At 37.1% G+C, this 24,921-nt stretch overlaps 2 protein-coding genes across 2 annotated transcripts; both read right to left on the bottom strand.

The window, feature by feature from the left end:
- Positions 1-6,354: 6,354 nt before the first annotated feature.
- LOC134325611 (uncharacterized) lies at positions 6,355-16,766 on the bottom strand. The gene is made up of 13 exons (XM_063007861.1): positions 16,757-16,766; positions 14,573-15,129; positions 14,118-14,183; positions 13,818-14,051; positions 13,411-13,549; positions 13,233-13,268; positions 12,208-12,747; positions 8,772-9,328; positions 8,402-8,497; positions 8,079-8,312; positions 7,438-7,609; positions 7,260-7,286; positions 6,355-6,902 (listed from the first exon to the last, which is right to left on the bottom strand). Exons 1-13 carry the CDS (start codon positions 16,764-16,766, stop codon positions 6,355-6,357), a joined length of 3,216 nt encoding a protein of 1,071 aa, XP_062863931.1.
- Positions 16,767-18,138: 1,372 nt separating this feature from the next.
- Positions 18,139-24,586, bottom strand: LOC134325610 (E3 ubiquitin-protein ligase TRIM39-like). Its single transcript, XM_063007859.1, has 7 exons — positions 24,577-24,586; positions 21,741-22,297; positions 21,041-21,136; positions 20,726-20,959; positions 20,453-20,591; positions 20,275-20,310; positions 18,139-18,686 (listed from the first exon to the last, which is right to left on the bottom strand). The coding sequence occupies exons 1-7, from the start codon at positions 24,584-24,586 to the stop codon at positions 18,139-18,141; spliced, it is 1,620 nt and encodes a 539-aa protein (XP_062863929.1).
- Between the last annotated feature and the right edge of the window lie 335 nt (positions 24,587-24,921).

Genomic DNA, 24,921 nt, shown 5'->3' with positions numbered 1-24,921 from the left:
TTATTACCCATGAAGGTTTGTTCAGATACAAAAGAGTTTGCTATGGACTGGCCTCAGCACCATCAGCATTTCAAAGACTTATGACGACTGTTCTGAGAAACATTCCAGGTGTTCAATGTTACCTCGACGACACAGTTGTGTATGGTCGCTCAGCTGCGGAACATGATCTGGAACATGAACATGAACATGGGCCAGTGATAGCTCAGTGGTTAAGGTACTGGACTAGTAAACAGAAGGTTGTCGGTTCAAGCCCCGCCACCACCAAGTTGCCACTGTTGGGTCCCTGAGCAAGGCCCTTAACCCTCAATTGCTCATTGTGTTCCTCTCACTGTGTAAGTCGCTTTGGATAAAAGCGTCTGCTAAATGCTGAAAATGTAAATGTAAAATCTAAACCTTCAGAGAGTACTCCAGACGTTAGCAGACGCAGGATTACGCATAAATGATGAAAAATGCACATTTCATCGAGAAAGACTCAATTTCTTAGGTCACGTGATTTGCAAAGAAGGTCTACTACCCCATGATGCTCATCTCAAGGCTATTCGGGATGCTCCAGCACTGTTGGACGCATCTACACTCAGGTCGTTTCTAGGTCTGACAGCATGGTACGCTAAATTCATGCCCAATTATGCTACTGTGGTTGAAGCAATGCGAGCTGTTCTTCAAGAGAACACTAAATATACAGTGCCTTGCAAAAGTATTCAGCCCCCTTGAACTTTTCAACCTTTTGCCACATTTCAGGCTTTAAACATAAAGATATGAAATTGTAATTTTTTGTGAAGAATCAACAACAAGTGGGACACAATCGTGAAGTGGAACGAAATTTATTGGATATTTTAAACTTTTTAAAAAAATAAAGAACTGAAAAGTGGGGCGTGCAATATTATTCAGCCCCCTTGCGTTAATACTTTGTAGTGCCACCTTTTGCTGCGATTACAGCTGCAAGTCGCTTGGGGTATGTCTCTATTAGTTTTGCACATCGAGAGACAGAAATTTTTGCCCATTCTTCCTTGCAAAACAGCTCGAGCTCAGTGAGGTTGGATGGAGAGCGTTTGTGAACAGCAGTTTTCAGCTCTTTCCACAGATTCTCGATGGGATTCAGGTCTGGACTTTGACTTGGCCATTTTAACACCTGGATAAGTTTATTTGTGAACCATTCCATTGTAGATTTTGCTTTATGTTTTGGATCATTGTCTTGTTGGAAGATAAATCTCCGTTCCAGTCTCAGGTCTTTTGCAGACTGCAACAGGTTTTCTTCCAGAATGGTCCTGTATTTGGCTCCATCCATCTTCCCATCAATTTTAACCATCTTCCCTGTCCCTGCTGAAGAAAAGCAGGCCCAAACCATGATGCTGCCACCACCATGTTTGACAGTGGGGATGGTGTGTTCAGGGTGATGAGCTGTGTTGCTTTTATGCCAAACATAACGTTTTGCGTTGTGGCCAAAAAGTTCGATTTTGGTTTCATCTGACCAGAGCACCTTCTTCCACATGTTTGGTGTGTCTCCCAGGTGACTTTTTATGGATATCTTTGAGAAATGGCTTTCTTCTTGCCACTCTTCCATAAAGGCCAGATTTGTGCAGTGTACGACTGATTGTTGTCCTATGGACAGAGTCTCCCACCTCAGCTGTAGATCTCTGCAGTTCATTCAGAGTGATCATGGGCCTCTTGGCTGCATCTCTGATCAGTCTTCTCCTTGTTTGAGCTGAAAGTTTAGAGGGACGGCCGGGTCTTGGTAGATTTGCAGTGGTCTGATACTCCCTTCATTTCAATATGATCGCTTGCACAGTGCTCCTTGAGATGTTTAAAGCTTGGGAAATCTTTTTGTATCCAAATTCAGCTTTAAACTTCTCCACAACAGTATCTTGGACCTGCCTGGTGTGTTCCTTGGTCTTCATGATGCTCTCTGCGCTTTAAACAGAACTCTGAGACTGTCACAGAGCAGGTGCATTTATACGGAGACTTGATTACACACAGGTGGATTCTATTTATCACCATCAGTCATTTAGGTCAACATTGGATCATTCAGAGATCCTCACTGAACTTCTGGAGTGAGTTTGCTGCACTGAAAGTAAAGGGGCTGAATAATATTGCACGCCCCACTTTTTCAGGTTTTTATTTCTAAAAAAAGTTTAAAATATCCAATAAATTTCGTTCCACTTCACGATTGTGTCGCACTTGTTATTGATTCTTCACAAAAAATTACAATTTCATATCTTTATGTTTAAAGCCTGAAATGTGGCAAAAGGTTGAAAAGTTCAAGGGGGCTGAATACTTTTGCAAGGCACTGTACATGGCCTGATGCTGCACAAGCAAGTTTTCAGAAAGTAAAGGAGCTGATGACTGAGAGTTCTGCACTGGCTCTGTTCGATCCAAACCTTCCTACAATAGTATCAACAGATGCTTCGGACTATGGAATAGGTGGTGTTTAAACACAGATACACCCAAATAACATGGAAAAGACAGTTGCTTTTGCATCACGTACTCTCACGACTACTGAAAGGAAGTACTCCGTGGTTGAAAAAGAGGCCCTAGCATGCGTTTGGACTGTAGAACGTTGGAGGACATATTTGTGGGGTACAAAGTTCACCTTGCGGAACGATCACCAAGCCTTAACTACACTGTTGACATCCAAAGGCATGGGACATGCGGGTTTATGGATAGCACGTTGGTCAGCTAGGCTACTTTGCTTCAATTATGACATCATGTACAGAAGGAGCGCAGATAATCGTGCTGCTGATTTCCTATCTCGCTTACCGTTACCTCACCACAATGATACGACTGTAGATACTGAACCAGAGACTGTGGCTACTGTCACCATGTTTCTTGCTGCCATACCGGTGTCTGATTTTACTGTTGCTTGCTCTTCCTGCCCAGAGATAACCACACTTCGGACATACATGGAGACTGGACGGCCTGCAACATCAAAAACCTTGCCAGCTAAAATGATCCCATATTTCAAGTTGAGGGATGAACTCTCCATTCATGGCACATGTGTAATGAAAGGAAGTAACAGGGTGCTTGTTCCTGTACATCTGCATAGACACGTAGTAAATCTTGCTCATGAGACCCATCAAGGTATCGTAAGGACCAAACAAAGACTAAGAGAACTGTATTGGTGGCCTAAAATGGAAGAAATGGTTAATTCCATAATTACAATGTGTGTGACATGCCAACTAAATGATAAAACAGCAGAACTGCACCTGCACCACTGACACCTGTTCCATTGCCAGATGGACCTTGGCAGAAAAAAGCCATGGACATTGTTGGCCTGTTCCAGACAGGACCAGCCGATTGTAAATTTGTCTTAACCATAGTGGATTATTATTCAAAATGGCCTGAAGTGGCTTTTGCTACGCGTCTTTTGCTGCGTGCGGTGGTGGAGGTGTGGGAATAAAGGCACACGACAAGGTAGAGTCACTTTAACTGTTTAGTCTGGACTTCAATGAGCGTTACAGCACTTTACACCACCTAGCTCCAGCACCCGAACTTCAATTCTGGGGCCATACAGCGAATCTCATATACAAAACTAAACTAACTGCAGAACGTCCAAACGCACCTGTATAAACCTGGTGCTGCATTCTGATTGGCTAAGCTGAATGTCGCTCACATATCACTGCTACAGTATTGTCCCCCTCTTCACTATCTCTGATTGGTTTAGACCACGATATGGGCCTAATGTGTGTCTGTTGTTGAACCACAGGGAGACTTTCAGAGTCGTGAAGACATTTTTTTCTTTTCTCTCGAATGGCTGGTCGCACCGGTGCGACCTCAGATTTTTTTTAGTTGCACCATTGAGAAATTAGGTCGCACTCTAGAGCTCTGATTCCTGCAAGAAAGAAATGTTAAACATATCCATACAACTATATATCATCCAGAGGGAAATGGTGCAGTAGAGCGTTGGAATAAAGTGCTGAAAGAGACTATCCTAACAGCTGAGAGGAGAAGGTTCCTTGGAAAGCTTTTGTTACTGAATTCCTACAGAATTAACGAGCTACACCTCACGCCACAACAGGCAAGTCTCCTTTTCAACTTCTCTATGGGAGACAAATGAGAACCAAGCTCAACATCCTTAGTGAAACTGGCTGTGTAGATAATGAACTGCGACACAGAGTTGAGAAAAGACAACTAAAGATTAAAACCTATACAGACATTAAACGTTGTGCCAAAACACCGTTGTTTAAAGAAGGTGATTTGGTCCGGGTTAGAAAACCTACTCATGTTAACAAAGGACAGTCGAAATTCACAGGTCCACTTAAGATCCTGGAAAAGAAAGGAAAACACAGCTACAATTTAAGTGATGGACATTCGTGGGATGCAGTGCACCTAGCAATGCTACCTAATCAAATACCTACACAAACAGAAAAACACACTTCTGTTTCATCCCCCAGGGTTGGAGTAGACAACCGGAGAGTAAACCAGCGTAAACGGAGACCACCAGCCTGGTTAAAAGACTATAACACCTGAACCCAGAGTACTAATACAAATGATAGAAAGTTGTGGTAAAGGACCAGGTTTTGTTTAACAGTGTGTTGTTCAGTTTAATGTTGTTTACAATGCTAAGTTAGGAAAAACGAAAGTGCAGATTTAGTTTATGTTATGACAATGCTTAAATGATACATGCTTAAATTTTTTTTTACAACGGGGGAAGATGTGTTCTGTAAACAGTATTCATGTATTGTGTTACATTTGGAAAAGTACATGTTCATAAATACTGTTACTTGGCTTCACCAGTTGGTGGCACTGTTAGAAAAGGTAATAAGAAGGATATGCAGAACATGATGAAGGATAAGTATGGTGGATAATAAAGAGCAGTGATCACTTGTGTTCTTGGACTGTTGTTTACTTAAACTAGAGAAATGAAATGTTTACTATGGAAGCTCTTCTGTAAGTCGCTGTGGATAAGAGCATCTGCTAAATGCAGAAGATGTATATATAAATGTAAATATAAATATAAATGTAAATATAAATATAAATGTAAATATAAATATAAATATAAATATAAATATAAATATAAATGTAAATATAAATATAAATATAAATGTAAATGTAAATACAAATATAAATGTAAATATAAATATAAATGTAAATATAAATATAAATATAAATGTAAATATAAATATAAATGTAAATATAAATATAAATATAAATGTAAATATAAATATAAATATAAATGTAAATATAAATATAAATATAAATGTAAATATAAATATAAATATAAATGTAAATATAAATATAAATATAAATGTAAATATAAATATAAATATAAATGTAAATCACGCTTGCTGTCGTGTGCATTCTTTTAATTACTTGCTTTTACAGTTCACGTACCAAGACACAACAAACTGAACAATAAAAGCAAATAAAAGAACTGATTCATTCATCAACAAGAATTCACTGCTTGTACAGGCAAGAACTGCGGGGAGAGAAAAGTGGAAATACAGGTTCAGCATTGTGACGAGCAAAGTGTAAAACATTATTACAGTAACTTTTGATGTTTTAAATGTTCAGGATTTAATATTCTGTTTCTCTAAACTAATGTACAGGTTTGGTTACTGAGGTTAAATTTCTCTTTTTAAAGGACGAGTAAAAAACAAAGTTATAGAATCAAGTTCCTTCTGCTACAGAAGTGTATGAAATGACACAGTTCATACTTTACCTGTACAAAGACTCACCTGTACACATTCTACACTATAAATCAGTAGTAATTAAGGTACGTACCCTTTTCTCTCTTGTTGGGGTGTCAGAACTGGCTGTTTTATGTTGTTTTTTCTGCTGAAACTGTAATTAAATTCAGTACAGATTAAGGAGAAGTGTTCCTAAGTTTCAGGACGGATCCAGTTTCACTTTCATTTACTAGTGTGACGTCACTGAAGAGCGTTTTTAATAATACACGGTCTTTTATTTACCAAAATCCTCATAAATGTGTGAAACTATTATTATTATTATTATTAGGCTGGTGCGTGGTATATATAACATACAGACACACTCAGGGATCCTACATTTTACTCTACATTATTATAATTGTACTTTCTCTACATTTTTAAGTTAAATCACTTAATTAAACACTTTAATTAGACATATTGAAAAGAAATACAAACCTCAATATGACAGGATGTGAATTAGGAAATAAAACTTAAAGCATTGATTTGTAAATAAAAACAATGAAGTAGAAAATCAAACATCAAACACGACTTTTATTTTTAAACAATCAAATATTTGTTTTTGAACATCTTCCAAAAATGTTGGGACAGCAGCATGTTTACGATCACATTTCCACCTCTGTTACATCATGACGTTATGATGTGTTTGTCATGACAAGTATAATTAGTGTAATAAAACAGTGATTAATACATTTTATTCAGTGTTTATTACAGGAGTGATGATGAGTGGTGCTGAGTTTTTACCTCCATGTTTCTCAAAAGGACAGAAGTATGGATAGAGTTTCTCAGTGAATATCTGACCAGTATAAGAGTAGATATGAGACCTGTTCTCCACATCATAAAACGAGACCAGACCCTCCTCATAATCCACAAACACTCCGACCTTCTGAGGTTTCTTTTTCAGAGTGAGGAGGACAGAGGGATCAGCACAAGCTTTATACTCATCCCTGTTCCTCAGAATTACAGTCCAGAATCCTTCCTGAGGTCTCAGTGTAATCCTACCTTTCCTGTTTACAGACTCTCTGGCGACTCCTAAATTCCACTGGGTCTTCCCACTGACCTGCACCTCATAGTAAAATCTACCTGAGGAGAAACTCTGCTTTGCCAGGATGAAACTGTACCTTGTGAATCTTTTTGGGGTGTCGGGGAGATTCTGCTCTGTGTTTCCATATGTTACTTGTTTTTCATCATCAGACAGAACAAGATTAGGATAAGCTGTATCAGGATCCAGAGTCACGTCCACTGAAATAAACACACAGTATGTGAGATCATTAATAAATCATTTATTATATCACACTGTATTCATATCAAAGTGGGTTCATTCTTTTAATCATGATCACTATCTGTGAGGCATTTTGTATGTTCTCCTTCTGGTATTGTAAAGGCCTCTCATATTCCAAAAACATGCAGAAGGTGCATTGGCTATTACAATCTTCCATGGTGTGTGAGTGGGTGAATGTGTGAGTGTGTGTTGCCCCGTGATGGATTGGTACCCTGGTGAATGTTTGCTCCTGTTTAGCCACTGTGACCCTGACCAGGATGAAGTGGTTAGTGAAAATGAATGAATGATTAAAGAGAAGAACAGAAGCTGCTCTGTACCTGCATACTGCTGAATCCTCTTCAGTTCTGTGGAGAATGTTTACAACAAAATTATTGATATGATTATAAAGATGTGATTTTAATGTAAACACAGAATCTACTAAAGCTTTAACATTTAAGACATGAACTACATTTACTGTCCACCAACGTCTAAACACTGGAACATGAAACTTCTCACCTGTTTCTCTCAACTTCTCATTCAGAGACAGAAGAGTTTTATTGAGTTTTTCGTTCAGAGTTTTCTGAAGCTGAGAGAGAGATGTTCTCAGAGTCTCCACATCTGGATCAGTGTTGATACTAATATCGGTCCAGTTCTTGGTGGTTGGAGGGCTGCAGATTGTTGGATAAACCTACAGCAGGTCAGGAAAGAGGAGAAAGTTCTCAGTACAGTGAAAGATGTTCAGTGATGTTCTGCAGCAGCATTGAGCAGATAGAGGAACACTGAGCAGATAGAGGAACACTGACAGATAGTAGATGTTCAGTGATGTTCTGCAGCAGCATTGAGCAGATAGAGGAACACTGAGCAGATAGAGGAACACTGAGCAGATAGAGGAACACTGACAGATAGTGGAACACTGAGCAGATAGAGGAACACTGACAGATAGTGGAACACTGAGCAGATAGAGGAACACTGACAGATAGAGGAACACTGACAGATAGAGGAACACTGAGCAGATAGAGGAACACTGAGCAGATAGAGGAACACTGAGCAGATAGAGGAACACAGCAGATAGAGGAACACTGACAGATAGAGGAACACTGACAGATAGAGGAACACTGACAGATAGAGGAACACTGAGCAGATAGAGGAACACTGACCTGTAGGAGGTTGAGATGTTCCTCAGTGTTCAGAAGCTGCTGCAGTTCAGTTTCTCTCCTCTTTAGTTCAGTGATTTCCTGCTGCAGGTCTTTAATAAATCTTTCAGCCTGGTTCTCTATGGCTGTCTGCTGCTTCTCCATCATCTCCCGTAGTTCAGCCTGACTTGACTTAATGGAGCGAATCAGATCTGTGAAGACTTTATTACGATCTGTTTTCTCTTTCTTTGTGGTTTTCTAAATAAAAAGGAAATTTTTACTTTCATAACATAACAGTGGAGATATGTTTGGTGTTAGAAGAAGGAACGAGTTTATGTTCCACTTACTTTGCTAAACTCTACTGACTGTCTGATCTCTTGAATCTTCTTCAGGTGATCCTTGATCATCTGCTGCACCTCTGTAAGTGTTTTACCCAGTTGAGTCTTAGGGATAAAAAGGTTAAAAGACAATGGGTTTCATAGAGTCATTACAGAAGACCAAATCAATACCATGACTTCACAGAGACTAAACAAGTTTACAAAGTTCTGTAGCTTTTACCAAATAAAAGATATGATTGTATAGCTAGTTACAAAATGACAAGTCAGATTAACTCCATTCAACTGGTTTGTGGACTGGTTTGTAACTGAGGTAGGCGTATTGCCTGTACCAACACTGCTAGGCACTGAAGAGAGCAAGACATGAATCAGTACGACTTACTTTCTTCTCTCCAGTCTCCTTCTCTATAGAAATAATGTTGTGGTTTTTGTGATCATCCAAACAGCAGATCTGACACACACTCGTCTGATCGTCTCTACAGAACCGTTCGAAAGGTTTCTCATGTTTCTGACATATGTAGTCCTCCAGGTTCTTCACAGGATTTATGAGTTTATGTTTTCTAAGTTTTAGAACATTATGATGAGGCTCTAGATGAGATTTACAAAACGTCAGACCACAATCCAGACATGATCTTAGAGCTTTCTGTTTCTCTCCAGTGCAGGAATCACAAAGAACCTTGGGTTTATCAACCTGACATTTCATCCTGAAGTGATCAGCAACCTCCCTCAGTGTTGTATTGATCTTGAGTTCAGGTCTCTTGGTGAATTTCTCTTTACATAATGGACAGTAACATTGTGGACTCAGATTCCAGCATTGTGTAAGGCAGTTAATGCAGAAGTTGTGTCCACATGGAGTCGTGACTGGATCGGTAAACACATCCAGACAGATGGAACACTGGAACTGATCTTCAGACAGGAAACTGCTGAACGAACAAGGAGCTGTAAAATATAAAAGAAAATATGAAGGAACATGTATAAATAGAACTCATTCATTTATTTTGCACTGTATAGTCAGTATAGTCAGTGTAATGCTGGGTTGATGAAGCAGGCTGGCCACATGCATACGTTTGACAAACTCTTTATTTAAGGCAAAATCCAAAAGCATTTTCAGTTAATCAGAGAACAAGGAAACAAGGCTTTGTATATATATGATTTGGAAACAACAAACCTACACACACACACACTCAAACTTAATCACTTATTTTAGAAACAGGTGTATACAATGATTGGGAGGAAATCCCCCACGAGGGGCGGAGACGGGGAACAGAAACTAAAAACAAAACGGTACACATGAAGCACTAGAATGGAGGGAACACTGGGGAGGATGTTAGTTAGCTAACGTAATGTGAGAACTTCAAAATCCCCTAAAACAAACCACTCTAGTGTGTACGCTTTAATGACAGGAATGGCATTATTAAAGCATTAAAACATTTTTACATGAATAGTTTGATTACAGTGTAAAGAATGAAAAATGACAGTAAATTACAGTAAGTACTGTACCAGTATAATAATATTTTTAACATTTCTATTAAGCCACATAGTGACTCTCACACAAAACAACCATTAATGATGCAAAAAAGAAAAACAACTGCAAGACCTCAGAATTTAGAGACTACAGGTTTTTGGTGATTGTTATTCAACTCAGTTATTAAAATAGTTGGGACAGTAGAGAATACATGTACGGTATGTAATGGGTAACTTACACTGAACCGAATCATCTCTGCTCTCCCGTCTGCTTCTCTTTGTTTGTGGTGGTGAAAATTCCTCCATTTCCATTTTTTCTTCTGCTTTAATCCTTTCAGCAGTAAAACACATCTCTCAGTTTACATACTTTACATTTTAAGGTGCTGCAGATTGCAGATTGTTACCAGGACTAGATTTGCTTTGAACATTGGTTTAACCCAAACTCAAGGCTCAACTGACCTCAAGATTTGTCCTTACACATTATAAAATACAATATCATTGTTTAAATATGAAGTTTACTTTAGTTACAATCATATTTATGATGCACTTAAAAACTACAAACAAGGGTGTAGGTTTGGTCACCGAGCAGGACATTCAGTTAATTAGTTGTTAAAAGTTTTCTCTATGATCTGATATTTTAATGACAGTGATGAATGTACGTACCTTCCTCTTCGTTTCTCACTTTGTGCTCGTTTATCCTCTGTTCAGATGTAAATTCAGCATGTATTCCTGCTCAGTGTTGCTTCAGTTGTTAATTCAGTTTTACTTTCACTTTACAGTGATATCACTTCATCTGTTACCGCCTACCTGAAAAATAGGTGATTTACGTTAAAGCTTATCTCACTCCAGAACAAGTTTGTACCCCTCAGAATTTTTGGCACCTTCTCTGATGTTGAAGTTACCCATGTCATTAGCACTAACACCCCCCCCCCCCCCCCCCCCCCCAACCAAACACTTTTAAGTTGGTCAGGATTGATCTTTGTCTTCTTAAACCACGAACCAAAAACTTGTCAAGTCTTGTTTTTGAAAGAACGGTTGCAGTGTTGCTGTTTTTTTATTTGGAAACCACCGAAGAGTTGCTTCTCCTGTCTCTGTTAGAATCTCACATATACTGGACACTTCTCTTCATAAAGGTTTTATCATTATACACAAGGAATCATGATGATCAGGGAATGGTTTTATTTTACTGCTTCAGGGAAAAGGAATAAAAACAGAAAAATCACTGACAACAAATGATTCAAAATAACAGTGAACGTCACAAGTTACTACATTAGTGTCACTTCAGAAAGCAGATCTCAGATTACACCAGACTTATCAGTAATGTAAGAAATCTAGGCTTCATTCACCAGGTTTGCATCACTAAATTTATATTTGCATATTATTATATGCATGTGGACACCTGACCATGAGCTTGTAGTAAATCCCGTTTCAAATCCATGTACATTAATATTGGGTTGCCAAGTACTCCCTCATTTCACTTTGCAGCTAGGTCAGGTGCTGATGCTGGACGAGAAGAACTCATTTTTAAGTGATGTGTCAATTTATTCCAAAGTTGTTACACAACAAAGCTGGTGAGCCATTTTCAGTACAAACTCTTTATTATTTATTGTCATTTACAAGTAAAATATCACGTTTCTCTGTCAGGCTTTATCTTCTGTAGCACATGGAAATGCTATAAAGCAGCTCTGTGTAGTTACAGTGAGATAAGAAGCAACATTTACTCTCAGGTTACAGTATAAACACTAAAACAATCTACAGTATAACCACAGATACATTTATACTCTTATATGGTTTATATCTACACATCACCTAGTCTTAATCCCAAGAATTAAAAATACTCCAGAATCAACCATTAATCAAAGAAAATTTGTGTTACATTTAGAAAAAAGGAATGACTTAGTACTGTAAATATAAAAAGCCCACAAGTATTTATGTTGACCCAATAAACTTTAGAAATACATTAAAAAAATTAATGAACCCATATTAAATGTCAAAATAATAAGAATTGTACACTGGTCATTTCTGTAGCACTTGGAAATCTGATCCCATGAAATGTTGAGGTACTCAGCACATACTTAATCACATATTAAACCTTTTAGCATTTTAAATTTTTTTACTTTTTTTTTAAAGGTAATCAAGCGTCCTTCATTATTATTCTTTATTTATTATCCTGATGATACAGAACAAGCTGATGAGTTTATTAATACACTATTCTCTCTTTCTGTTTTATGAATGATTACAACTGTCTTACTTTAGATTCACTACATTTTAAAACCATGGGCAAATAAATGTAATAAATGTAAATGAGTATATGTGAGAATCTTCCCATTCATCAGTTAATAAAATTGACTCACTTTTTATTACAGGATTGATGATGAGTGGTGCTGAGTTTTTAACTCCATCATTATTACCAGGACTGAAGAACGGATAGAGTTTCTTAGTGAACATCTGACCAGTATAAGAGTAGATATGAACCCTGTTCTCCACATCATAAAACGAGACCAGACCCTCCTCATAATCCACAAACACTCCGACCTTCTGAGGTTTCTCTTTCAGAAAGAGGAGGACAGAAGGACCAGCAAAAGCTTTATACTCATCCCTGTTCCTCAGAACCACAGCCCAGAATCCATCCTGAGGTCTCAGTATAAACTTCCCCTTCCTGTTTACAGACTTACTGATGACTCCTAAACTCCACTCGGTCTTCCTACTGACCTGCACCTCAAAGTAAAATTGACCCGAGGAAAAACTCTGCTTTCCCAGAACTATGGTATAATTAGTGAATCTTTTTGGGGTGTCGGGGAGATTCTGCATCATGTTCCTATGTGTTACTTGTTGTCCATCAGCAGACAGAACAAGATTAGGATGAGCGGTATCAGGATCCAGAGTCATGTCCACTAGAAGAAACACACAGTATATGATATGAAATCATCAATAAATTATTTATTATCATTTTTAAATCAAATATTAAATGATGACAAATGGGGATTTCTAATAAAAAGGAAATAAATAATTTGTATTGTTTAAAATGTTACAATTATGTTCCAGGAAAGATCTGGTGAGATTTGTATGATGATGCCACTGATGAAGTGGGTTCATTCTTTTGCTTTGGTCATGATCACTGTTGTTAAGGCATTTGCTATGTTCTCCTTTTGGTATTGTACAGGCCTCTCATCTTCCAAACACATGCAGAGGGTGGAGTGGCTATTACAGTCTTCCATGGTGTGTGAGTGAGTGAATGTGTGAGTGTGTGTTGCCCCGTGATGGATTGGTACCCCATGTGAATGTTTGCTCCTGTTTAGCCACTGTGACCCTGACCAGGATGAAGTGGTTAGTGAAAATGAATGAATGATTAAAGAGAAGAACAGAAGCTGCTCTGTACCTGCATACTGCTGAATCCTCTTCAGTTCTGTGGAGACTGTTTACAACAAAATCATTGATATGATTATAAAGATGTGATTTTAATGTAAACACAGAATCTACTAAAGCTTTAACATTTAAGACATGAACTACATTTACTGTCCACCAACGTCTAAACACTGGAACATGAAACTGCTCACCTGTTTCTCTCAACATCTCATCCAGGGTGTTCTGAAGCTGAGAGAGAGATTTTATCAGATTCCTCACATCTGGATCAGTGTTGATACTAATATCGGTCCAGTTCTTGGCGATTAGAGGACTGCAGATGGTTTGGTGAATCTACAGCAGGTCAGAAAAGACGAGAAATTTCTCAGTATAGTGAAAGATTGTAATGAAGCTAATGTCTGTTTTAAGGTTTACATGTAAAAGTTTGGTGCACTTTTGTTTGTACATTGCAGCACCTCAAACAACCAAACTTTTACATGTAAACCTTGAAACAGACATTAGCTTCATTACAAAGATGTTCAGTGATGTTCTGCAGCAACATTGAGCAGATAGAGGAACATTGAGCAGATAGAAGAACACTGACAGATAGAGGAACACTGACCTGTAGGAGGTTGAGATGTTCCTCAGTGTTCAGAATCTTCTGCAGTTCAGTTTCTCTCCTCTGTAGTTCAGTGATTTCCTGCTCCAGATCTTTAATGAATTGTTCAGCCTGATTCTCTATGACTTTCTGCTTCTCTTCCATCATCTTCAGTGTCTCAGCCTGACTCTTCTCAATGGAGTGAATCAGATCAGTGAAGGTTTTAATGCTGTCAGATTTTTCCTTTTTTGTGTCTTCCTGTAGGAAGAAAAATTTTATTTTAACTATTATTTATTTTAATGTTTCTTTGTTAGAGTGTAGTACATTATATTTACTCTTCTTCAGTCGATCCTGGATCATCTGCTGCATCTCCGTCTGTTTCTTGCGCAGCTGAGCCAGAGAAGAACATTTGAGAGGTTAAATTGTTTCCTTTGGTTTCATAAAGACACAACACTTTTCTCACAATGCTGTCATAATCCAAGAAACATAAAAACAAGTAGTTGTAATTAATTATTGAACAATTTCATTTAAATATTTAAAATAAAATTAAGAGTTGATGTCACAGGAAAAGCACATGATGTAAGCAAATTATATGAAATGGCCCTTAGTGGTGACCATTGGTTTGATATTTTTACAGCTTGTTACATCTATAGAAACACTTTTGTCATGACACAGAAACATAAATGCAGCTTTATCAAGACAGCCTGTCAAATCCAGAAGGTCAGAAAAATTAAAACAGAAAACTAGGCAATAGATGACATAGCATCAATATTTCTTACCTTATTCTTGTAAATCATCTCCTTAACAGGAATAATGTTGTGGTTCTTGTGGTCATCTAAAGTGCAGAACTGACAGACCATGATCTGATCATCTCTACAGAACAGTTCAAAAGGTTTCTCATGTTTTTGGCATCTGTAGCGCCCCAGGTTCTTCACAGGATTTATGAGTTTGTGTTTCTTATAGTTTGGGACATAATTGTGAGGTTCTAGATGAGACTCGCAGAAAGTCACACCACAATCCAGACATGATCTCAGAGCTTTCTGCTTCTCTCCAGTGCAGACATCACACAGAACCTCAGGTTTATCAACTTCACTTTTCTTCTTGAAGGGATCTGCAGCCTCCCTCAGTGTTGTATTGATCTTGAGTTCAGGTCTCTTGGTGAATTTCTCTTTACATATTGGACAGTGACATTGTGGACTCTTATCCCAGTGTTGTGTAAGGCAGCTCCTGCAGAAGTTGTGCCCACATGAGGTGGTAACTGGATCAGTAAACACATCCATACAGATGGGACACAGCAGCTGATTTTCAGACAGGATGTTGCTGGAATCACGTGTGACTGACAGATTTAACAGAAACAAAAAGAACCAAAAGATCATTTATACACTTTATACAACTGAAGACATTCACCTCAACATTTAGAAAGCAGAAACTTTGCTTCTACCTATTAAATCATTTAAATTACAAACTCTATTTCAAAAAAAGTTGGGTCATTTTGTAAAATGCAGTAAGAAGAATCTGTGATTTCTTTATTTAACTGAAAAAGATTATTATGAAATTATGCCTGCAACACTCAAAAAAGTTAAGACAGATGCATGTTAATAACTGTTTAACACATTTACTATGAATTATTAACTTTTTAATGGTTCGAGAACTGAGGAAACTAATTGTTGCAGTTTTTGCTTGATGTGACTTTAGCTGCTCAACAGTTTGTGGTCGCAGTCACTGGACGTTTCAAAATACAGTTGAAATGAAGTTGCAAAAAAGCTTTCTGAACGTATTTGCAATGACCTGGATTATTGCATTACTCACATGATCTGATATTCATTCATTTTAGTTTATCAGAATTTGTCAGATTTTTACTAAGATTCACTTTCTTCTGGTGATGCCACAGCAACTCATTTAGGTTCTAATTTGGACTGACCTGTTTTACAAAACACTTTTTCTTTTAATGATTCTGTTGTAGTTCTGTTGTTTAGTATAATTATGAGTGAATAAGTTTAAGTAGATTAAATATTTGGATGAAGATCAGACCAGATTTTATGATGAATTAATGCAGGTTGATTCTGAACCAATCATGACATTTTTGTCACTGTCTAAAGGACAAGGAACTAATAAGAAGATAAACTCTGAATCTAAATGTCTTGTACATGAACAGTGAAACTTACACACAGGTGGTTCATCCATGCTTCTTGTGCGGCGTCTTTTTAGTCATAATGATGATTCTGCCATTTTTTACTCCTCCTGCTTTTTAATCCCTAAATCAGGAAAACACATCACTTAGTTCCCACAATATTAATATAAAACCATAGTTTGTGTGTTCAAGCCTCGTCTAAATAATGTAGTAATGTAGTTATATTTTAATAAGTACAGATTTTTATTCAGAGGTCTTTGATTAGTAATGAATCAATAATAATTGTTTACTTACTGTTGTGTGTAAGAGTGTTTATGCTCCACTCAATAATAAAATAAATACTTTTACAGACAGAAAAAAACGCTGAAGCTGCTTTTAAATGAGCTGCACAAATGAATCTCTGGAGCGCTACTGATCATGTCATTGTTTTTCTATGGATATAAAACTTTAAATTGATAAAAGCTGATAAAACTGATTTTTCTGTTTCTCTTAACCTGAACATCACCGAGCAAATAAAATAACTGATTCATTCATCAACAAGAATTCACTGCTTGTACAGGCAAGAACTGCGGGGAGAGAAAAGTGGAAATACAGGTTCAGCATTGTGACAAGCAAAGTGTAAAACATTATTGAAGTAACTTTTAATGTTCAGTGTTTTAAATGTTCAGGATTTAATATTCTGTTTCTCTAAACTAATGTACAGGTTTGGTTACTGAGGTTAAATTTCTCTTTTTAAAGGACGAGATAAAAACAAAGTTATATAATCAAGTTCCTTCTGCTACAGAAGTGTATGAAATGACACAGTTCATACTTTACCTGTACAAAGACTCACCTGTACACATTCTACACTATAAATCAGTAGTAATTAAGGTACGTACCCTTTTCTCTCTTGTTGGGGTGTCAGAACTGGCTGTTTTATGCAGTTTTTTCTGCTGAAACTGTAATTAAATTCAGTACAGATTAAGGAGAAGTGTTCCTGGTTGAAGCGTGTTCTGACTGATCCAAGTTCACATTCACTTCACTAGTGTGACGTCACTTCCTCCCTGTAGTTAGTACATCTACTGAAGAGCAGTTTTATTATTATTATTATTATTCTATTAATGCCACTTTGTTTAAGCCGGTGTGTCTCATATATTAAATGTATGGACACTCACACTCAGGGATCTTAAATTGACCAAACTCTCTTCAAATTTCTAAACAAAGTTAAATCACTTATAATGAAATACATACTGACAGAGAAAAAAGCAAAACTCAATATAAAAATGGACAAGATCTGAATTATTAATAAAAAAAAAGCATTGAGAGCATTGAGCAGTTTTCTGAGTGTGTTGCAGGTATTTAAGGACGTGTTTATGTTTACAAAATAAAATGATGTTGATCAGTGAAGCACTAAAATACTGATGATATTTTAGAAACCTTTTCCAAAAATGTGGTTTGTATTCATATTCTACTGTATATATTTAATATAAACTATGTATCACACAAGAACAAGCATTACTTTTAAATATACTATTCCTAAACTTAAAATAAAATAATAAAAATTATAATATAGATATAATAAAAAAAGTCTTGGGACTTCAAGAAAAAATGCATTTTGCACAGAAGAACAAAGAACATTTATACTCCCTTTATACTGCTCTAGTCATATTACAGTTTCAGCTCTTTCTCTAAAGCTTGGGTGTAAGCCGTTCTGTGGTAATCGTTCTTCCTTATTTTGCTTACAACATCCTGCAACAGCTTAAGACAGACACTCCGGCTGCGTTTGCTCGAGTAACAATATGACTATGAGGATTTAATGCACTAACAGTAAAATACTGCTATTCTAACTTTTGCACTAGAAGGTTCACTTATTAGGACTGACTGGTCAGTGAGATCGTCCAGTGCAGCATCGTCCTGTTTGTCTTTGTGTGCAGCAGTGAGAGTGAGCAGCTTCACTCCATTTTTATAATCAAACACAATGAAGTAAACAATTGTTTATTTATTTATGAAATAACGAAGTTCGATGAACATTTATTGGAGTAAAAGAAGCAGTTTAATTACACAGATTAATTAATGTACAATAACAAAGTTTATTTACTAAATTACTTTACACCTCTGTTAAAAAATAATGGACTTCATGATGTAACGTTAAGGTTTGTGTTTGTCATGACAAGTTTATTTAGTCTCATAATTTAATGATTAATTAATTTTATTTATTTATTTTATTTATTTATTTTATTTAGTCTTTATTACAGGAGTGATGATGAGTGGTGCTGCGTTTGTACCTTCATAATTATTACCAGGATAGAAGTATGGATAGAGTTTCTCAGTGAACGTCTGACCAGTATAAGAGTAGATATGAACCCTGTTCTCCACATCATAAAATGAGACCAGACCCTCCTCATAATTCACAAACACTCCGACCTTCTGAGGTTTCTCTTTCAGAGAGAGGAGGACGGGGGAAGCAGCACGAGCTGTAAATTCATCCCCATTCCTCAGAATTACAATCCAGAATCCATCCTGAGGTCTCAATATAAAATTCCCTTTCCTGTTTACAGACTCTCTGGCGACTCCTAAATTCCACTTGGTCTTCCCACTGACCTGCACCTCATAGTAAAATCTACCTGAGGAGAAACTCTGCTTTCCTAGAATGATGCAGCATCTGGAGAATCTTTTTGGGGTGTTTGGGAGGTTCTGCATCGTGTTTGCATATGACACTTGTTTTCCATCATCAGACAGAACGAGATAAGGATTTGCTGTATCAGGATCCAGAGTCACGTCCACTAGAAAAAACACACAGTTTGTGATATGAAAATTAGATCATTAATAAATTATTGATTGTATCATACTGAATAAAATCTTTTAGCAGATTAGTTAAATAGTAAATGAACACGAATGTTTTTTCTATTAAAAAAAAAAGTTTAAAAAAAACTTTTATACAATGAGCATACTTTGGCCAAAGGGGACTGTTTTACGGTAGGTTTTCACTTTTTAAGAAATTACATTACTGTGCCAGTGCCAAAACATTGTTTAACTTTCTACACTCATGGCGCCAAATTAGCGCCCGTTAGCATCGCAGAATTAATGTTATGTAGTTAAGTTAATCGTGACAAAATGTTCCTTTTAATGTACATGGACTTAAAATGTTGGTTCTGAAATAGTTCTTTTGTCTCATGATTATGAGCCCATTTTATTACTCGAAGATAAATCTGTATGAGGATGTAGCCCCGGGTCTTTCAAATCCAAATGTGCATTATTAGGCGACCTGTGAGCAAACCTTGAGAAAGTAAAATTGAATTACACATAACATTCTGAGGTCTACATAAACTTCATAATTACTAACTTATAATGTTATTTTTTAATCTTTGTCTTAGATGACAGATGAGTTTAGGAGGAGAACTACAGTCCACCTGGAGCGAGTGTTTCTCTTGCACTTTTACTTGCATCTATTTTTATTTATTTTTTGCTGCAAGGCTTCAGAAAAAGTTTGAAAGATTGATATTTATTTTGTCCTTAAACTGTGACACTTTTATAGTTTGTTTTCCATTTACAGTTTTTACTTTTGTGTAGCGAGTGAGACTTTACAAACACGCTGTTTAAAAGACATTTTGTCCACTGAACTGTTGAAGTGAAAATGCATTTCAATTAATTAAGCAAAATTTTTTTTAAAAGTTTGACAAAAACGTTGTCTGTCAATGTTGTAGTGGCTTTTGTATATGGTAATCATCCATGTTAAGAAAATGAATTCCATAATGTAAAAATATTTGGTATTTTATAATATGGCATTTTAAAAGCCATGTTTTAATATAGTGCTGCACTGTTTGAGTAAAATCTACTAATATACAGCTATTAAAATACACTTGAGGCAGAACTCATTTACTAAAGTACTTCTAGTAAAATCTAGATAGAATTGTGAGTAACCTTTACTTGAATATATGGTCTGTTAAATTTACTAGCAGTTTTTACATGGAAAAACGTTCCTAAGCTTTTTTTTACTTTCTTACTCCACATTTTTTGCAGTGTAGTTTAAAATGTGAAAATTTATTTTTCAGGAAAGATTTGGTGAGATTTGTATGATGATGCAGAAGATTGGGTTCATACTTTTGCTTTTGGTCATGATGACTGTCTGTAAGGCATTTGGTATGTTCTATTTCTGGTATTGTATCTTCCAAACACATGCAGAAGGTGCATTGGCTATTACAATCTTCCATGGTGTGTGAGTGAGTGAATGTGTGAGTGTGTGATGCCCCGTGATGGATTGGTACCCTGGTGAATGTTTGCTCCTGTTTAGCCACTGTGACCCTGACCAGGATGAAGTGGTTAGTGAAAATGAATGAATGATTAAAGAGAAGAACAGAAGCTGCTCTGTACCTGCATACTGCTGAATCCTCTTCAGGTCTGTGGAGACTGTTTACAACAAAATCATTGATATGATTATAAAGATGTGATTTTAATGTAAACACAGAATCTACTAAAGCTTTAACATTTAAGACATGAACTACATTTACTGTCCACCAACGTCTAAACACTGGAACATGAAACTGCTCACCTGTTTCTCTCAACTTCTCATTCAGAGTTTTCTGAAGCTGAGAGAGAGATGTTCTCAGAGTCTCCACATCTGGATCAGTGTTGATACTAATATCGGTCCAGTTCTTGGTGGTTGGAGGGCTGCAGATTGTTTGATAAACCTACAGCAGGTCAGGAAAGAGGAGAAATTTCTCAGTATAGTGAAAGATGTTCAGTGATGTTCTGCAGCAGCATTGAGCAGATAGAGGAACACTGAGCAGATAGAGGAACACTGAGCAGATAGAGGAGCACTGACCTGTAGGAGGTTGAGATGTTCCTCAGTGTTCAGAAGCTTCTCCAGCTTAGTTTCTCTCCTCTGTAGTTCAGTGATTTCCTGCTCCAGATCTTTAATGAATCGTTCAGCCTGATTCTCTACGACTTTCTGCTTCTCTTCCATCATCTTCAGCATCTCAGTCTGACTCTTCTCAATGGAGTGAATCAGATCAGTGAAGGTTTTAATGCTGTCAGATTTTTCTTTCTCTGAGTTTTTCTGTAAGAAGAAGAATTTTATTTTAATAATTATTTATTTTAATGTTCCTTTGTTAAAGTGTACTACATTATATTTACTCACTTTGCTGAGCTCTACTGAGTGGTTGATCTCTTTGATCTTCTTCAGTCGATCCTGGATCATCTGCTGCACCTCCGTCTGTGTCTGACCCAACTGAGTCTGAGAAGAAAATATCATTTTACAGATTAAATTCCTTCCTCAAGTTTCATATAGACTTTATTATTTATGATATTATTTTTTACAGATTGTTCTCAAACATCCAGTTTAAGAGACGAAGTCAAAGAAAAAGAACAACTTTTAAGCAAGAAACCTGGGTAATCAGGTTCGGGGAATCATATTTGAATCCCTACTGGTGCTGTCAACCAGTCAGGCATACAAAAAGACGTGATTGGCTGTGACCACACAAAGGATTGGTGTCCTGTTCACTACTGTACTGAAGGCTGTAGGCATTCACTGTTTTTTTATGAAAACCAGTTAACAAGAGAGAGGGTGAGCAAGACTGAAACAGTTATCTCCTCATACTTTCCTTTAATCTGGTATATCTGTGTCCACTAACAAACACTGGAGACACCATGAACTGACCAGAGTTAGCCATGAGAAGTTATTTTCTGCAGGTTAAGCTGAGGACAGCAAGTTGTTGATGGTGTCTCATCAAATGGCCCTGAGTGGTGGTCATTGTTCTGACATTTTAAAGCTTGCTGCATTTATAAAGAGGCTTTTTGTCATGACACGGGCGTGTAGATGAAGCTTTAGTGTTTCTTACCTTCTTATGATTAATCTCCTCCTCTATAGGAATAATGTTGTGGTTCTTGTGATCTGCCTTGATACACCACTGACAGACACAGATCTGATCATCTCTACAGAACCGTTCAAAAGGTTTCTCATGTTTCTGACATCTGTAGTCCTCCAGGTTCTTCACAGGATTTATGAGTTTGTGTTTTCTAAGTTTAAGAACATTATGATGAGGCTCTAGATGAGACTCACAGAAAGTCACACCACAATCCAGACATGATTTCAGAGCTTTCTGTTTCATTCCAGTGCAGGCATCACACAGAACCTCAGGTTTATCAACTTCACTCTTCTTCCTGAAGTGATCAGCAACCTCCCTCAGTGTTGTATTGATCTTGAGTTCAGGTCTCTTGGTGAATTTCTCTTTACATATTGGACAGTGACATTGTGGACTCTTATCCCAGTGTTGTGTAAGGCAGCTCCTGCAGAAGTTGTGTCCACATGAGGTGGTAACTGGATCAGTAAACACATCCATACAGATGAGACACAGCAGCTGATTTTCAGACAGGATGTTGCTGGAATCACGTGTGACTGACAGATTTAACAGAAACAGAAAAGAATCAAAAGATCATTTATACACTTTATACAACTGTAGACTTTCACCTCAACATTCAGAAAGCAGAACTTTTGCTTTTCATTCATATTAAAATAATATATGTTATCATTTACAGTGAGGAAAATAAGTATTTGATACACTGCCGATTTTGCAAGTTTTCCCACCTACAAAGAATGGAGAGGCCTGTAATTTTTATTTATTGCATAAAATAAGTATTTGACACAATGGAAAAACAGAAGTTAATATTTGGTACAAAAACCATAATAAAAGAGGTCAGACGTTTCCTGTAGTTCTTGAGCAAGTTTGCACACATTGCAGCAGGGATTTTGGCCCACTCCTCCATACAGATCTTCTCCAGATCTTTCAGGTTTCGGGGCTGTCGCTGGGCAACATTGAGTTTCAGCTTCCTCCAAAGATCTGGCTAGGCCACTCCAGGACCTTGAAATGTTTCTTATGGAGCCACTCCTTAGTTGCCCTGACTGTGTGTTCCGTGTCATTGTCATGCTGGAAGACCCAGCCACGCCTTATCTTCAATGCTTATACTGAGGGAAGGAGGTTGTTGGCCAAAATCTCGCTATACATGACCCCATCCATCCTCCCTTCAATACAGTGCAGTCGTCCTGTCCCCTTTGCAGAAAAGCACCCCCAAAGTATGATGTTTCCACCCCCATGCTTCATGGTTGGGACGGGTTGTACTCATCCATCTTCTTCCTCCAAACATGGCGAGTGGAGTTGATACCAAAAAGCTCTATTTTTGTCTCATCTGACCACACGACCTTCTCCCATACCTTCTCTGGATCATCCAGGTGGTAATTGGTGATCTTCAAATGGGCCTGGACATGTGCTGGTGTAGCAGACTTAACAGATCGGACAGCTCAGGACACCAACCACACGGAGTCAAGACTGGAATCTTCACCATTTATTCTGAGCATAACATGGGAGCACAATTAGCGCGTACACACACACACACACACACACACACACACACCTTTCTCAGGATCATCCTTACCCCACGAGGTGAGATCTTGCATGGAGCAGCAGACCGAGGAAGATTGACAGTCTTTTTGTGTTTCTTCCATTTTCTAATAATTTCTAATAATTAACAGTTGTTGCCTTCTCACCAAGCTGCTTGCTATTGTTGTGTAGCCCATCCCAACCTTGTGCAGGTCTACAATTTTGTCCCTGGTGTCCTTAGACAGCTCTTTGGTCTTGGCCAAAGTGAAGAGGTTGGAGTGTGATTGATTGAGTGTGTGGACAGGTGTCTTTTATACAGGTAACGAGTTCAAACAAGTGCAATAAATACAGGTAATGAGTGCAGAATAGGAGGAGCTTCTTAAAGAAAGACAAACAACAGGTTTGTGAGAGCCAGAATTCTTGCTGGTTGGTAGGTGATCAAATACTTATTTCGTTCAATAAAATGCAATTTAATTATTTAAAAATCATACAATGTGATTATCTGGATTTTTAGATTCTGTCTCTCACAGTTGAAGTGTAAAAATTACGATAAAAATTACAGGCCTCTCCATTCTTTGTAGGTGGGAAAACTTGCAAAATCGGCATTGTATCAAATACTTATTTTCCTCACTGTATATCACAAACCCCATTTCCAGAAAAGAAGAATCTGTGATTTAATTCTCTTAAATCTTTATTTAACTATAAAAAGTAGCAAGAAAAGATTTCCAGTGTTTTTACTGACCAAATTTATTGTAGTTTGTTAATATGAAATAAAAAATTTAACGCCTGCAACACACTAAAAAAAGTTGGTACAGATGTTTAACATATTTACTATGAATGATTAACAGTTTGTGGTCACAGTTGCTGGATGTTTCAAAAAAGTTGAAATGAAGTTACAAAAAAGCTTTTTGAACATAAATGAAATGACCTGAATTATTGCTTTACTCACATGATCTGATATTCAGCATTTTAGTTTATCAGAATTTGTCAGATTTTACTAAGATTCACTTTCTTCTGGTGATGCCACAGCAACTCATTTAGGTTGTAATTTGGACTCTGACCTGTTTTACAAAACACTTTTTCTTTTAATGATTCTGTTGTAGTTCTGTTGTTTAGAATAATTATGAGTGAATAAGTTTAAGTAGATTTGGATGAAGATCAAACCAGATTTTATGATGAATTAATGCAGGTTGATTCTGAACCAATCTTTACATTTTTGTCCAACTGTCTAAAGGACAAGGAACTAAAAAGAAGATAAACTCTGAATCTAAATGTCTTGTACATGAACAGTGAAACTTACACTCATCCATGCTTTCTGTACGGCGTCTTTTTATTCGTGATGATGATTCTGCCATTTTTTACTCCTCCTGCTTTTTAATCCCTAAATCAGGAAAACACATCACTTAGTTCTCACAATATCAATATAAAACATCATTCGTGTGTTTAAGCCTTGTCTAAATAATGTAGTAAATTATATTTTAATAAGTACAGATTTTTATTCAGAGGTCTCTGATTAGTAATGAATCAATAATAATTGTTTACTTACTGTTGTGTGTAAGAGTGTTTTTGCTCCACTCAATAATAAAATAAATACTTTTACAGACAGAAAAAAACGCTGAAGCTGCTTTTAAATGAGCTGCACAAA

Source organism: Trichomycterus rosablanca, chromosome 13 (genome assembly GCF_030014385.1).
Source record: "Trichomycterus rosablanca isolate fTriRos1 chromosome 13, fTriRos1.hap1, whole genome shotgun sequence".
Classification (NCBI taxonomy): domain Eukaryota; kingdom Metazoa; phylum Chordata; class Actinopteri; order Siluriformes; family Trichomycteridae; genus Trichomycterus; species Trichomycterus rosablanca.
The sequence above is the reverse complement of the archived record's forward strand: the minus strand, read 5'-3'. Positions and strand labels throughout refer to the sequence as shown.

Bases quoted from the DNA above. Each gene is read 5' to 3' on its own strand.
- LOC134325611 (XM_063007861.1), bottom strand. The intron at 13,550-13,817 runs GTCAGTGTTCCT...GACCTGCTGTAG, and splicing joins AACATCTCAACCTCCTACAG to ATTCACCAAACCATCTGCAG. The intron at 13,269-13,410 runs GTGAGCAGTTTC...TGTTGTAAACAG, and splicing joins TGAGATGTTGAGAGAAACAG to TCTCCACAGAACTGAAGAGG.
- LOC134325610 (XM_063007859.1), bottom strand. The intron at 20,592-20,725 runs GTCAGTGCTCCT...GACCTGCTGTAG, and splicing joins AACATCTCAACCTCCTACAG to GTTTATCAAACAATCTGCAG. The intron at 18,687-20,274 runs GTACAGAGCAGC...TGTTTTTTCTAG, and splicing joins GAGGATTCAGCAGTATGCAG to TGGACGTGACTCTGGATCCT.